The sequence below is a fragment of the Hippoglossus hippoglossus genome, chromosome 20, assembly GCF_009819705.1.
Source record: "Hippoglossus hippoglossus isolate fHipHip1 chromosome 20, fHipHip1.pri, whole genome shotgun sequence".
Classification (NCBI taxonomy): Eukaryota; Metazoa; Chordata; class Actinopteri; order Pleuronectiformes; family Pleuronectidae; genus Hippoglossus; species Hippoglossus hippoglossus.
Genome location: NC_047170.1, coordinates 16,754,156 through 16,768,455, shown reverse-complemented (window position 1 = coordinate 16,768,455; position 14,300 = coordinate 16,754,156). Strand labels below are relative to the sequence as shown.

Sequence of the window (14,300 nt, the reverse complement as noted above, 5' to 3'; positions counted from 1 at the left end):
GTTATATCGGGTTTCTATGATGGTTTAATGTTTTCTTCAGGCCAATAACCGGACGCTGCAGGAGAAGATCCTGCTGGTCAACAGCCTGGTGGAGGCTTTTGGAAACGCCTGCACCGTCATCAACGACAACTCCAGCCGCTTCGGCAAATACCTGGAGATGAAGTTCACCTGCGGAGGAACGGTGGTGGGGGCGCAGATCTCCGAGTACCTGCTGGAGAAATCCAGAGTCATCCACCAGGCCGTGTAAGTATCACCTCCTCCTTCTCGTTTATGTCCTTTTTCTTATGTAAGAAACTTTTTCCACAAAAGAAAGTCAAATTGAATTTGAATCACGTCTCCTGTCGTTTCCTGAAAGAACATTGCCTGGATGGTTATTTTGCTCTGCTGGCCTGGGATCAGTGCGTAATGACCTGTCTCCTCCTTGCACCTCTGCTTCTCCATATCAAACTGGTGGCATTTACCTTCCAGCTGCACTTCAGTCAATCCATCTTTCCCTTTTATCATGTGTCCGCGGAACGGAGCGGGTCAAGTGGAGGGACTGGCTTGTTTCCTGTTCGATCAAAGATTGTGGTCCTGCAGGTGTCCTCAGTGGACGTTCAGAGACAGACTCAAGTATTTCATTAGGAAACAGACACTCGGGTCAGAGACGGGTTGATTTGGCTGTGAGCTCCGTGTGCAGCTTCACTTTTATTCAGCCGGTTAGATAGTAATTGTTGGGGGACAGCAAACAAGTTGGAGCCATGTTTGTTCAAGATTTAATCCTCCTAAGATTTGTTACCTCAGGGATGTTGTGTTTTCAGATCTGTGAGGAGGATAGTCAGCAGAATGTGAATCTTAAAGATTTATAGGCAAGATTACACAAAAGCAACTCAGCAGATTTTCACGAAACTTGGTTGTTAAGATGTGATTCGGGTCAGGGAAGAAGAACCCATTAAAGTTGGGGCAGATCTGGATCCAGGAATTATTCTTCACTTTGTTTATCATTGTGAAATATGGCATTTTTCAACTTTATGACTATATATATATATATGATATTTATAAGTGTGTGGTATGTGGTGCAGCTCGATTGAATTTAAGGGGATTGATGGGACTGGCAGAGGTATGAGCTCTTTATCCATAGAGTCCTACTTGTGTTTCTCTTATATTAGCAAAACAGGAGAGACATTTATTTAAGTATTATGCTCATAAAACCACATTGTGTGTTTTTATAACCTGAATGTTTAATCTGTGTGTTTCGACAGAGGGGAGAGAAACTTCCACATCTTCTACTACATTTACGCGGGCCTGGCCGACAGGAAGAAACTCGCCCACTACAAGCTCTCCGACAGCAAAACCCCTAAGTAGGTTTGACGTTTCCTGGCCCCTTCTCCCTAACACTGTTATTTCCCCTCTCACGCTGCCAGCTCCCTGCTCCCCCGGTCCTGATCTCTGCCTCCTCTTCGTACCGCAGGTATCTGTGTAACGAGCACATTAAATTAGGGCCTGACATCGTGAGCAACACCTTCTACAAGGAGCAGTTTGACGCAGTGGAGCAGTGTTTCAAAGTCATTGGATTCACCCTGGAGGTACAGAACTGCTGCATTGATCACAGGGAGAGAAGCTGAAATTGGCTTTTCCACGATTGTAGTATAACCTTGATTTAACACCCATAGTGTCTCACACATCTGCCATGTATGAAAATGTGTTTGCAACAAAAAAAAACATGTTTGCATGTAAAAATACATCAAATAAGCTTTAAAACCAGTGTATAGTCAGTGTATAAAGGTGTAGAGTACGGCTTATTATGGGGAATGAAGCCACAGGCACATGGAGGCAGTCAGCTGTTGGCATTGTGAAGACTAATGAGGCCCAAAGAACTGATTGCCTCTGGGATCTGCACGTCAATAGCACTTATCCTGTAATCGCTGCTCGGCTGTGCTGGAGGACGGGCCTCGTTTCTGCAGAACGTCCTGTCTCGCATTGGGATCACAGAACGTGTGTGAAGATTATCTTTGAGGCACTTTTATCTACTTTGAAACACAAACTGAAACCTTGGAAAAGGTTTTCTTGGTGGATGCATTTATTTCTATTTACTGTTTGTTTTTCAAATTACACGTCAAAATATGACATCCTGTGCACAGAATTTGAATATAATTTTTTCGTTACAGAGAATGAAAGTTGTGCAAAACTTTTGAGGTCGCACATTTATAATTCTGGATGCGAATAACAATCAATAATTACCTATAGGTATTTGTGTGTATAGTTTGGGGGTGAAAGCAGTTATTCAGTACATTTACACAAGACTAGAACATATTGTACCTCACACTGAGTAGAAATTGTACTTGGAAGGTATTCAAGTACCACTGCGTTACATAAAGTCTATAGTGCAGATGAAAACATATCAAATCTGTCAGTTTACAAGATGATCCTGTCTCCGTTGTTTGTGCAGGAGCTGGGCAGTGTGTACAGCACCCTGGCCGCCATCCTCAACTCTGGAGATATCGAGTTCAGCCCGGTCGCCTCGGAGCATCAAACTGACAAGAGCAACATCTCCAACATTTCTGTGCTGGAGAACGGTGAGAGGGGGCGGGGCACCGGCCACAGTTCAGTGTGCGATGACGTAAAAAGCAAACATGACTCCGAGCTTCTTCCCCTGCACCCCCCACGTCTCTCCTCCCCCTCCTCTGCTTCTTTCCATTAACTCTGCAGAGAGCTCCAGGTGCAGCTAAATATAGGAAACTATTGTTCTGAAATAAATCATCCATCAGTGCAGGAGTTGCAGGGACGTCATTACCCAACATACTGCTGCAGTCGGTAGATTTCACATTCGCATTATGTTTTCTAAATCTAAACATTTCTTATGACCGGTAATTTACAAAGCTGCTTAAATGGCGTCAATCTATTTCATTAATGAGCATAAACATGAATGATTTTAGTCGTGAATCCAGAGCATCACCTTCTGAATGAGGACAGATAAAGTTTGCACATCATGCATGTATTACTTGTACACTTTCCACTTGACTTTCATCCCCATTTCAAACCTTATCTCGTTTCTCCACAGTGGCCTCGCTGCTGCACATCCGCTCAGACGAGCTCCAAGAAGCCCTGACCTCCCACTGTGTCGTTGCCCGGGGAGAGACCATCGTCAGGCCCAACACGGTGGAAAAAGCGGCGGAGGTGAGGGACGCCATGGGCAAGGCTCTCTACGGACGCCTCTTCAGCTGGATCGTCAACCGCATTAACTCGCTGCTGCGGCCCGACAGCCACCTAGGGTGAGATTAGGAGTGAGAGAGTGTGATGGTGTGTGTGTGAACGTAGAATGAGGTCATCTCGAAAAGTTTATACTCTTATGTAGGAGAAGCATGAACGAGTAGGATTTTAAGTTTTTCTTGGATCACGTGGAATCTGATCTGGATCCGCAATTTAATGAGTTCTTCCTTGAACCATAGCTGCCGCTTCTTTCCTCCAATATTCGTGGTAAACACAACCTCCTTTGCAGAGGTAAAAAATATCTAAAGTAACTTACCCCCCAATCGTAGATGTATGAAAAGAGTTGATAACTGGACATTGCTTTATTTATTTTTTAGCAAGGCCACAGAAATTATGCTCCAGACATATTTTATCTGAACTCTGCTGGGATAACACTTCATCCCTCTCACCTACAGAGAAGAGGACAAGGGCCTGAACATCGGCATCTTGGACATCTTCGGTTTCGAGAACTTCAAGAAGAACTCTTTCGAGCAGCTCTGCATCAACATCGCCAACGAGCAGATCCAGTTTTACTTCAACCAGCACATATTCGCCTGGGAACAGGTGAGTTCCTCCGACCCGGCTCTGCAATCAAAGATCAAACATCCTGAGAGCTCGAATCCCTCCTGCAGAGCATCGTGGTTTGCATTTTATCACCTCATTTCCATCTAAATGGAGATAACACGTCATCATTTGTCATCCGCTTGCGTTTTAACAGACGACAAGGGTAAAATATGCTGCTGTCTTTATTTACGGGAGAGCGAGGTCCCCTGTATGTGGGTGCGTTGCCTTGGGGGAAAGGAGAGAGAATGGTTTGCTAATGTTAAATGATTTGGTCTCACCCGTGGAGAGGAGCCATAAATCATCCCCAACGAGGGTCAATTAGGAGTTGAAGACAGTTAGCGTTGGACTTAAACTCACTCTGGGGTATTGTTGGCACCAGGCCTGGAAGTATATTTGTCCTCTACTGCCAACATTATATATATATATATATATATATATATATATATGTAGCATAAGGGAACTGTAATGTGCCACGAGATTAATAAGCAATAAAATAAAGCAGTTTTAAAGACTGTGCTCCATCTTCTATACGTTTCCATACATGCACTTATATATAGATCGTCTATCTCCATCCGTAAAGATTTCCTCATGTGGGTCGTTTACTTCACAACGTGCATTTCATGCTACAATAAGCACGTTGATGTGATGCCGTTAGTTCCCCTTTCGTCCTTTTTCTTCGTGGGATAGAAAAGTCTCAGGGTGGAAATGTTCCCGAGTCCCTGTAGCAGCGAGCCCTGAGATTCAGTCAGCCTGACGTGATCAGGTTAGCGCAACATACAGGAAAGTGGAGGGATTCGCTGACTTTGCCCCCTGGACTAGATTCATCTGAATATATAGGGAAGCAGCAGTTTATCACTAGGCAACAAGCTTTAGGTTAGATTTATGTAGTTTGAAAAGCTGATTTATGTTGTCAGATGCCTCCAATATGCAATGTTTTTATAGTTCTTACTTCAAAGTTTAGTTTTCTGACTATAATGGAATGTGAGCAGAAAACAGCTGGGATACAAATGGATTTAATGGTAAACCTGGTATTTCTGCAAAACATTACAGGTAAAGTTCAAAAGTGGCTGTCATTTCTGTGCAGGATGAATATCTGAATGAGGAGGTGGACGCTCGGATGATCGAGTACGAGGACAACCGACCTCTCCTGGATCTGTTCCTACAGAAGCCCATGGGGATGCTGTCGCTCCTGGACGAGGAGAGTCGCTTCCCACAGGCCACAGACCAGACTCTCGTAGGTCAGTGGGAATCTGTTTTCCGATGTAAAGTCTCAAAACCTACATTCATAATGTTTGAGAGGATCATTAATAATGTGCATCTTGGAAATGTAGAGAAATTTGAAGATAATCTGAAGACCAAAAGCTTCTGGAGACCAAAGAGAGTTGACCTTGGCTTTGGGATCCACCACTATGCTGGAAAGGTATTTGACATTTGATCATAATACTTTTTGCATCAGTTACTTTTTAAACTGAAACTAGTTAACGTGTGTTTTTTGTCCTCAAGGTGATTTACAACGCTGCCGGCTTCTTGGCCAAGAACAGAGACACGCTTCCAGCCGACATCGTCCTGCTGCTGCGGTCGTCAGAGAACGAGCTGATTCGCAAACTCGTCACCCACCCGCTCACCAAAACAGGTACAGGAGGAGGCCGGCGTATAGTTTTACCTTCAGGAAAAAACAGAAGAGAAACAAGACGGATGTTGTTTACTACAACGGTTCACAGGCAGCACTAAATACGCACTGTAAGTAAAACAAAAGGCTATTGTTACTCTGCCCTCCGTTCTCTGCGGGACATTTGTAATAAGCAGCTTTCCTGTCCTTTTGTTGGCCGAGCAGCGAGCCAGCTCGGTCAAAATCGACCTGCAAAGCCAATAATCACATTATCGCTCTTTTAAGCAGTATCGAGTGCTGCGTGACAGTGTGCGGCTGTTTTCAGTGACCCGGTCAACTGCAACTCACAAAAGGGAGAAAGTAGTGAACTTTTTTTATTTAGGTTCTTAAAGAATCAACTCTTCTTGATTCACATTAGTTCCCAGTGATGAGCTGCTGAGCTGCTGAGCCCCCTCCGCACACAGCAGCTTTGTTTCTGTAGATGATTTCTGGATGAATGGCCGGGTCTCCCTAGTGGAGGGCACTTTCCCACTGACCCTCATCTTCTCTGTGCTTATTTGACAGGAAACCTCGCCCACACCAAGGGCAAAGTCATAAACACGATGTGCAACCCGCGGACCCCGACACGCACCATCAACTTCGCCAAGGTACTTACAGCTCGGTCTATATCATCACCGTGAGATCTGCTCCTGAGCTCTAATTCAGCCTTCTTTCATCTCTGTAGTGTTTTCCATCAAAACCGTAATCTCACCTTATTTTCCTGTCATTTTCTTTTCCTCTGCACTTCTGCCTTAAAAGATGGGAGTGTTAACCCTGTACACTGCTTCTTGTTTCAGTGAGGTAATCAAAAGATGTCCATGTAGTTAGTGCTTCAGTGTGATACACCTTCACTCAGTCTAGATCTCTAGTAGCTGGTGTATCTAGTAGCAGCAGACACAGCTTTATATCTACACTGTATACAATGAACACCATAGTCTATGTGCGTGTCATTTCACGTTTCATGATTCCACTGATACACAAGCTCAACCAATCACAAGTCAGTGTCAGCTGTCAATCATGACATCCCAGTTTTTATAGCACGAGTTTTTAATCGCATCCGTTATTAGAGCGTCAAATCACTAAAACAAGCATGTGAACCTACACAAGAGGGAAAAGAACTATGTGAAATACAGAAGCCATCTTTGTAGTTTGGTCCATGTCCCATCCGCTAACATGGAGGAGGCAAGATTTATGACCTATACTGCAGCCCACCACCAGGGCTCGATCAAGATGACCTGGCGTCTCTTTTGGGAATCTGTCATGTCATCCATCTTGGATCCTTGCAGCCTGAATGAATAAACATCTTCACATTGGATCTGTATCAAGTAGACGATTCCAGTTTTATTCAGTTAAGAAATGATTCAAACTTTACATTCAACTTTCAAATCATCAGTATTCCATCTCTTTCAGTCGCTGATGGCCTAATAAAAACTCCTCCTGGCTAATTAATGGCACAACTTCAGTAACTCCAGTAAATTACTTCACAATGTGGAGGTGCACAATTGCCGTTTCCTGCTGTTAAGGCCGGCAGGTAATTAGCTCGCCTAAAAGCACATTGACAGGAGCTACGTTCAAATGAACCGTGTTTGATGACTTCCTGAATCCATTTCCATTTATCTGCATATGAGACAAAGAGCTCATCAAACTGCTCTGAGGATCCGATGAGCTCGAACAACAGCAAATGGCCGTTGGTTCGTTATAAAGCTGGTTCTGCTTAGTTTATAGATTTAGAGCTTGTTACCAAATAGTTACATGTCTGTGCGTAATTTATAATGTTCATGTTGATGTAGCTTTCTGTGTTGTCTTCTTAGATCAAATACTGTGAATACTTGAAATATTTCTGATATTTAAACAAGTGGCAGACCATAAACTTAATTTGGCACTTTTTTTTAATTGTTTATCCATTTCATGCGTCTCTTTTGCAGCCTGCGCGGGAAATAAAGCTCACGCCTGAAAAAATAAGCTTTCTCAATGCGTCTCTTGATGGCAGAGTGCAAACGGTGATTGGTGATTTTTCAAAAAAGAATTTTTCAAAACACCTATTTGCTTTGAAAACTCTAATGGGAATGTGTTTTTCTTCATTATGACTCTACGTCGACAGGTGGGCTGCAGCCACCACCGCTGCTAGTGCTTTACATTAACCTTTGCCCAGTGTCTTTATTGTGCCCTCTCACACTCTAATACCTTGGTAGCTTAAGTGCACCTTGTAAATAAAAGCATTAGTAGAGTAGAGAGTAGAATAATCAGAGCACAGGATGATTTGCTTTGTGACTTATTTAATGTTTCAGGCGGGGGAACAAGGAGACGTTCCGTACCACCCGAGAGAAACAACCAACATGAGAACGCAGACCGTGGCCTCCTACTTCAGAGTAAGATTGTGCTCTTTTTTTTTTATTTGCACACGTCAGAGATGTATTGTCGACTACGTTTTTCTTTACACTCTGCTCGCCTCTCTGCAGTACTCTCTGATGGACCTGCTGTCCAAGATGGTGGCGGGGCAGCCTCACTTCGTGCGCTGCATCAAGCCCAACAACGATCGCCAAGCTAACAAGTTCGACCGGGAGAAGGTTCTGGTTCAGCTGCGTTACACCGGGGTCCTGGAGACCGCCAAGATCAGGCGGCAGGGCTACTCCCACCGCATCCTGTTGGCCAACTTCATAAAGAGGTCAGCAGGTCGGAGTCAGCGGAGGAAACAGCTGATTTAAGGGATTTTAAACAAATTTAAAAAACAGAATTACACATATAAAGACATCTTTACATTATTATAATGTGTATATAATTGACCCTTTGTTGATTGCACCGTTTATTACAGATACTCCATCTTGGCGTTTCATGCTCATGAGGAGCCGGATGTGACTCCAGAAACCTGTTCAACAATACTGGAGAAGGCCAAGCTGGAGAACTGGGCAATGGGGAAGACCAAAGTAAGTACAGCAGTTATTTTAACTTAAGTTCTGTGTTATTTGCTGATGTATGTGTTTGATCTCTAGGTAAACAAACCAGTACAATCAACAGTACTTGCACCTAAAAATGTATTTTCATCAACTTAAAGTATGAATTGATTTGATAGGATGATCAATAAAGAGGTTGTGTCTCGTCTCTCAGGTTTTCCTGAAGTACTATCACGTGGAACATCTGAATCTGATGGTGCAGCAGGGCACGCAGCGACTCGTTCTGCTCCAGGCTTACATTCGAGGCTGGTTGGGAGCCAAGCGGTACCGGCGGATATTAAAAGAGCGAGAACAGAGCGCTCTGGTGCTGCAGTCAGGTCAGTAATCTGCACCGACTCGTCAGTGTCCTGGAATATGAATGAGCCACGGAGCAGTCACGCTAATTCATACTTTAATCTCCAGCTTACAGAGGTCACAAAGTTCGGAAGAGGGCCACCGATGACAAAAACAAAGCAAAGTTTGAGGCCTTCATCGTACAGTTTCAGGCTGGTGAGAGCAAACTGAGCTCAATCATTTATCCTTCACAATCCCAGCTTGTTATGAATTATATCAGTTTATGTTTTTCCTTGTCTTCCACTTCAGTTTGCAGAGGCTATCTTGCAAAAAAGAAATACAAGGAGTTGGTAGACGAGAAGAACAAAGCTGCAACCAAGATTCAGGCTCGCTACAGAGGGCATAAAGAAAGGAAAAGTTTCAAAAGAAAACGGTGGGACAAGCGCAAAACTCAAAGATGTAAAACCTAAAGATGTTGAATTAGTTTCTGATAAAGACGTAACAATTTTCTTTGTAGGGAAGTGAAGGAGAAGGCGGAGAAGGAAAAGGCGGAACAGGCATCTGAACCAGAGAAAAGCACCAACGACTCGAATCCAGAAACTGAAGCAAACAACGAAGAGGAGGAAGCTAAAGCTGCCGTCGTTCTCCAGAGCAACTACAGAGGCTTCAAAGAGAGGAAAAAGTTTAAGGAGAGGAAACAGACGATGGCTGGGTCCGAGGTAGAGTCACCGCCAAACACGGCGGTGTTAGGGGATCAGGAAAGAGGTGGGAAAGACGCTACAAGCAAAGAAGGAGAGAGGGAGAAGATAAAAGATAAAGAGGAGAATGAAGAGGATGAGGAGAGTACGTATGAAGCAGAGGAAAACGATGACAGTGATCACACACAGGTGGCAGAAGACGAGGAACATACAGAGGTAGTGGACGAGGCCGTGATCGAGGACGCGCCAGAGGCAGATGCTGGAAAAGAAGAGCGGGAAGAGGACAAGAATGGAGAGGAAAATGCAGCAGGGGACGAGGAAGTCAATGTTGAGGAGGAAACCAAGGCGGCGACTGTTCTCCAGAGCAATTTCAGGGGTCACAAAGAGAGGAAGAGGTTGCAAGAAGAAGGTAAAATCCCAGCTAAGAAACAGAAGAAAAGTGCAACTGGTGAAGAAGCGGCGCAAACAGCGATCAGCCCTGAAGCTGAGGAAGACGTGCAAACACCAGAGGACATCTGCAGCGATGGAGCAGAAGAAGAGGAAACTCAAGAAGCTTCTTTGACATCAGGCGACCAGGACGAGACAAAAGCGGCCGTGGTGCTTCAGAGCAACTTCCGTGGCCACAAGGAGCGCAAACGACTCGAGGAGGAAGGAAAGATCCCAAAGAAAAGGAAGAAAGAAGAGATCTCACCCGAACGTCCAAAAGAAGAAGAGGAGGAAGAGTTGATACACACAGAGGAATCGGTGCCAGAATCCCAACTGGACTCTTCTGCTGAGAACCTGGACGAAGTGGATGAGGAAAAAGCTGCGACTGTCCTGCAAAGTAACTTCAGAGGCCATCGAGACCGAAAGAAACTGAAAGCAGAGCAAGACGCACGGAGGAGAGTGAAAGAAGGAGAGGAGGAGAATGAGGAGGAGGTGGTCCTGGACGTTTCTGATATAGTGATCGAACGTAGAGAGGAGAGCGATGTCGAAAAAGAACGAATGGAGGAAGAACAGGCTGCGGTGAAGATCCAGAGCAACTTCAGAGGGTACAAGGACAGAAAGAACCTGAAGAGCAACAAGCAAACAGCACAGAGAGAAGCTGGGGAGCTGCAGAGCTTCTCCAAACAGGTACAGTAATACCTTCAGAAACAAAGATGGACGACACGTCTCCACTTCCTCCCGATGTACAAAAATAAAGCCAAAATATCCCGGATACACGAGTCAGTCATGAGGCTTCACCCTGTTTTTAATAGCATCATATAACTAATTAAAAGCATGTTAATTTATCACCAGTTACCCGAACACCTACATTCATTTAGTTTTTTTATTAAAAATCTAATTAGCATTTGTAAAGCACAAAACAAAAGAAAAAGGTTTACCCGTATACATGTGTTCAAGTCATCCATCATTCGTTCATTGACAAAATATTAGATCGTGATCTCAAATTAATTATCCCATTACCGAGAGATAACAAAAGGTTCGTTATCTCGAGATGACTTGTTAATTATCCCATTATCTCGAAATAACAACTAAAATTAACTCGTTATCAAGGGAAAACATAATGTACGATTCCGTATGTTACCACGTCACCTCTCTAACTTCTTATCTTCTCGTGTTATTATTTCCGTTCCATCTCTTTCAACAGATCGCAAAAACGTCTCAGGACTTTGTGACCCTGCAGGACAAGTTGAACGAGATCATCCAGGCCCATCAATCAAACCCCGTGAACAACGGCATGTTTGTGAGAGGCAAAGCAATCAATGGCTTCGCTCCCCAGAATCACCAATCAAGTAAGATAAGCGAGATTGGCTCGGCAACAAAGATAGATTGTAAAGCAATGAATATAACGCAGGATGTCGGCGCGGATTAACCCGAGGTTAATGTGCAGGTTTGGTTCCGTTTGTTGAAAAATTGAATCATCAGATAATTAAGAAAGATTGACTGCCTGTCTGAGGAGGATCATTCTTCTAGTCTGTGGATCCTCTACGATCACACCGAGTCGTTCCCTGCAACACTAACAATCAAGTTTACATTTCAGCTTTGATTTTGGATCCAGGGTTTAAGACAGGAATCCGTCTTTATTCGGTATTATATGGAAATTAAAAAGGTAAAGTTATTACGATCTTCTCACAGTAGAAGTGGATTTTAATCAGAGGCTGTCATTCTCTCTCTGTCTTGATTAGCTCAGGAAACCCGGGAAAGTCAAGTGCCAAAACCCCCGAAGGCCAACATGCGCACCATCTGATGTGTCATCAAATGTAAAGTTTGATTTGCGCTGCTGATAGGTGTAATTGCTTTGTGGGGGGGGGGGTAAGCGGGCGGGGGACTGTAAATTGAAAGTTCAGCGTCTCAGAGAAAACGAGGACGACGGCTGAAATGTCACCGTTCGAGGAAACAATGAAGAATTTCAATAACACCGATGATTGTGTTCTATTGGACGACATCATGATGAATCCACGATTTGATTTTTAGTGGCTTTGAGTTTTATTACAGGAAGTTATCTAAAGGACATTTTTATATAATTATTATAATTAATGCATTTTTCCTAACTTTTAACAAGTCTTATTGGTGCCTGAATTTAAAACAGATGATGCAACTTTTGACAAACAGCAGCCACTGTTACAAAAAGGGGAAGTTCTTGATTAAATATTCCTTGAACTTCCTTTAGCTTCCTTTTCAGTCGTCTTCTAACTCGAGCACATTTGCCCTTTCCAGTCTTTCCCCCGAGCGCAGCACATGGCCTGAGGTAAAGCAGAATAATTTATCTGTGTTATTTCCAAGGGCCAATGCATCTCTGTAGAAACTTGTGCTTTTCAGCCCCGATGGGTCGTTTCTCCATCGACAGTCCTGAGCCGTCCTCGTGAATTTCACTGACGTAATAAACCTAGTCAGATTCATTTGTGGCACGGACAGCGAACGCAGAGGAACGCCACTCACAATGTTCTTCATGGCGAAGGTCATCGCATGTTAATCACGTTTTGTGAGCGAGCGCTCTCAAACAATTATGGCGGGAATTAATAAGAGGGTGTGTGAAGGTGGATTTACTCGTTTGAGCAAACGCAGAACGACCTTTGAGTTGCTGGAGAAAACTTTTCACCTCCTTTACCTTCAGGACATAATGGATTGTTTTTTCTACGCGTTTCACCCTTTGCATGAACAGTGATTAATATCAAGCAACAAGCAAAAGGTCATTGTAATATTCTTCTAATTGCATCATCAAATATGAGAGATGTGTGAGATCATGACGAATATGAGAGATTGAAATTCATGCAGGAAAAGAAAGAACAAAAGCCGACCTGACAACTCTCGCTTTACGTTCGATACCGCGCCAGAAAGCGAACATGGATCATCACAAGGTTACGTCACACTTTGCTCATGTCAGAGGTTGTTTCACATAATCGCTGTTGGAAAATTCAAAGCAGCCAAAAGGCCTTAGGGTTAAACTGCAGCCTGCATGGAGGGCAGCTCAATATGCACAACAAAGTCAAAGGGCAGCGCCGGTTCCCGCTCGCGTGCATCGATTTGTGTGCATGACGTGTGACTCTCCAACCGACTGATCCTGATCGGTCACAACACGCAGCTGCCTTCAGTCTGTTCTGCACGTGTGGGAGCAGTGAAAACCAGATCCAGTCCTGCAAAGATCAGCTTCACATCATCCTGATGGATGAGGCGCAGCTTTTTGCAGATGTCATCATCACTTTCCTCATCATATGTCCACTTACACACCAAGTGGAACATTTGTTTGTTTTTTTTCCCCTCAAGGCTAAAAGAGCCAAAATTGTTTTGCTGCTCCAAAATGTTAGTCAGAGTAAAATCAGCCTTTAGGCGCCAGGTGACCTGACGGATAAAAAAGGTGCCAAACACATATCACAACATCCTTAATGGAGGCCGACCAGGGACCTTAATTTACCGGTCATGCTCTTCCCACGTGCACCATCACCTCTGCACTGCCCTTCTAGAACATCCTCATTGTCCCATACTGTGGTTAAAATGAAGAAAGAAAAAACTAAAACCAACTGAAAGTCTTAATTTAGATTCATCTCCACACATCTTAAATTGTTGAATGGCATTCTGGGAAATGTAGGCCCTGTGAGGGAACATGTGTCCACACTAGACATTTTACTGTGTCTGATGTTTGTCTTTTTAAATGGTCTCTGTTCCCTTCAGCTCAGAAGATGCTGTCGCGGACCCCCCGCAGGACGCAGCAGCCGAAGACCCTGAACACGCCAGAGGACTCCACCTACTACAACCTGATTCATGTGAGTGAGACGCTGAACGATTTCAGATACTCGTCCCCGACAAGGCTCGTCACGTGACACAGTAACTGCTCCGCCACCTGTTGGTTTTCAAAATGCTCGATTGATTTTTCCCCTCTTCTGTCAGACAATGTCATCAAATCTTGCCTTTTATAAAGTTTTCTGAAAAAGTATCTTCAGCGGTGACGTGCGATTCTGAGTCAATTCCTTTTTGTTCAGCGTTCTCTCGATGTAAATGTTTGCGTTCTTCATAATTTCAGTGAACAACAGCTCAGCAGAAAGAGGCTCGTTTATAAAAGCTGCAGCACTTTGTCTGGATGACCGAGTTATATTCTGTAGACATAACACATCTGATCAATAATTTCATCTTTCATTTTAACACGTGGAAAAGAATAGCAACCTTTCATAAAAGCAAGAGTCTTTTTATGAAAACAAAACAATCGTCATAACAGTTTTTAAGAGATGACTTGATGGATCCATTATAAATTAAACAAGGCTATAGACTGAAAATATTCAAAGTAAGATTTTAAGTGCATTATTATTGATTAAGAGGTGAATAACTAACAAAACAAAACTTTAAAAAAACAGTGGTTTCTCAACTCCTTGAGGGGGGGGGGGGTGGGGTCGTGACTCATGAGAGCAGAGGGGCTGTGAACCTCTGTCCTGACACTGAATATAGATTATTGATTTTTAACAA

The 14,300-nt window shown here is 43.7% G+C and overlaps 1 protein-coding gene across 7 annotated transcripts in view; it reads left to right on the top strand.

Annotated features, from left to right (window-relative positions):
* myo3a (myosin IIIA) overlaps positions 1-14,300 on the top strand; it is a 38,592-nt gene that overhangs the window by 20,650 nt on the left and 3,642 nt on the right. For 4 of the 7 annotated variants that reach the window (XM_034572922.1, XM_034572919.1, XM_034572920.1 and 1 more), the window contains 20 exons: positions 41-243; positions 1,242-1,340; positions 1,451-1,565; positions 2,429-2,555; positions 3,041-3,251; positions 3,645-3,792; positions 4,877-5,030; positions 5,124-5,212; positions 5,296-5,425; positions 5,966-6,048; positions 6,200-6,241; positions 7,729-7,809; positions 7,900-8,105; positions 8,253-8,364; positions 8,546-8,708; positions 8,794-8,880; positions 8,974-9,097; positions 9,182-10,475; positions 10,993-11,137; positions 13,515-13,606. In XM_034572922.1, coding sequence (XP_034428813.1) covers positions 41-243; positions 1,242-1,340; positions 1,451-1,565; positions 2,429-2,555; positions 3,041-3,251; positions 3,645-3,792; positions 4,877-5,030; positions 5,124-5,212; positions 5,296-5,425; positions 5,966-6,048; positions 6,200-6,241; positions 7,729-7,809; positions 7,900-8,105; positions 8,253-8,364; positions 8,546-8,708; positions 8,794-8,880; positions 8,974-9,097; positions 9,182-10,475; positions 10,993-11,137; positions 13,515-13,606 — 3,705 coding nt within the window. Of the gene's footprint in view, positions 1-40; positions 244-1,241; positions 1,341-1,450; positions 1,566-2,428; positions 2,556-3,040; positions 3,252-3,644; positions 3,793-4,876; positions 5,031-5,123; positions 5,213-5,295; positions 5,426-5,965; positions 6,049-6,199; positions 6,242-7,365; positions 7,441-7,728; positions 7,810-7,899; positions 8,106-8,252; positions 8,365-8,545; positions 8,709-8,793; positions 8,881-8,973; positions 9,098-9,181; positions 10,476-10,992; positions 11,138-13,514; positions 13,607-14,300 lie in introns of all 7 variants that reach the window. The other 3 variants (XM_034572923.1, XM_034572924.1, XM_034572927.1) reach the window with 2 other exon arrangements.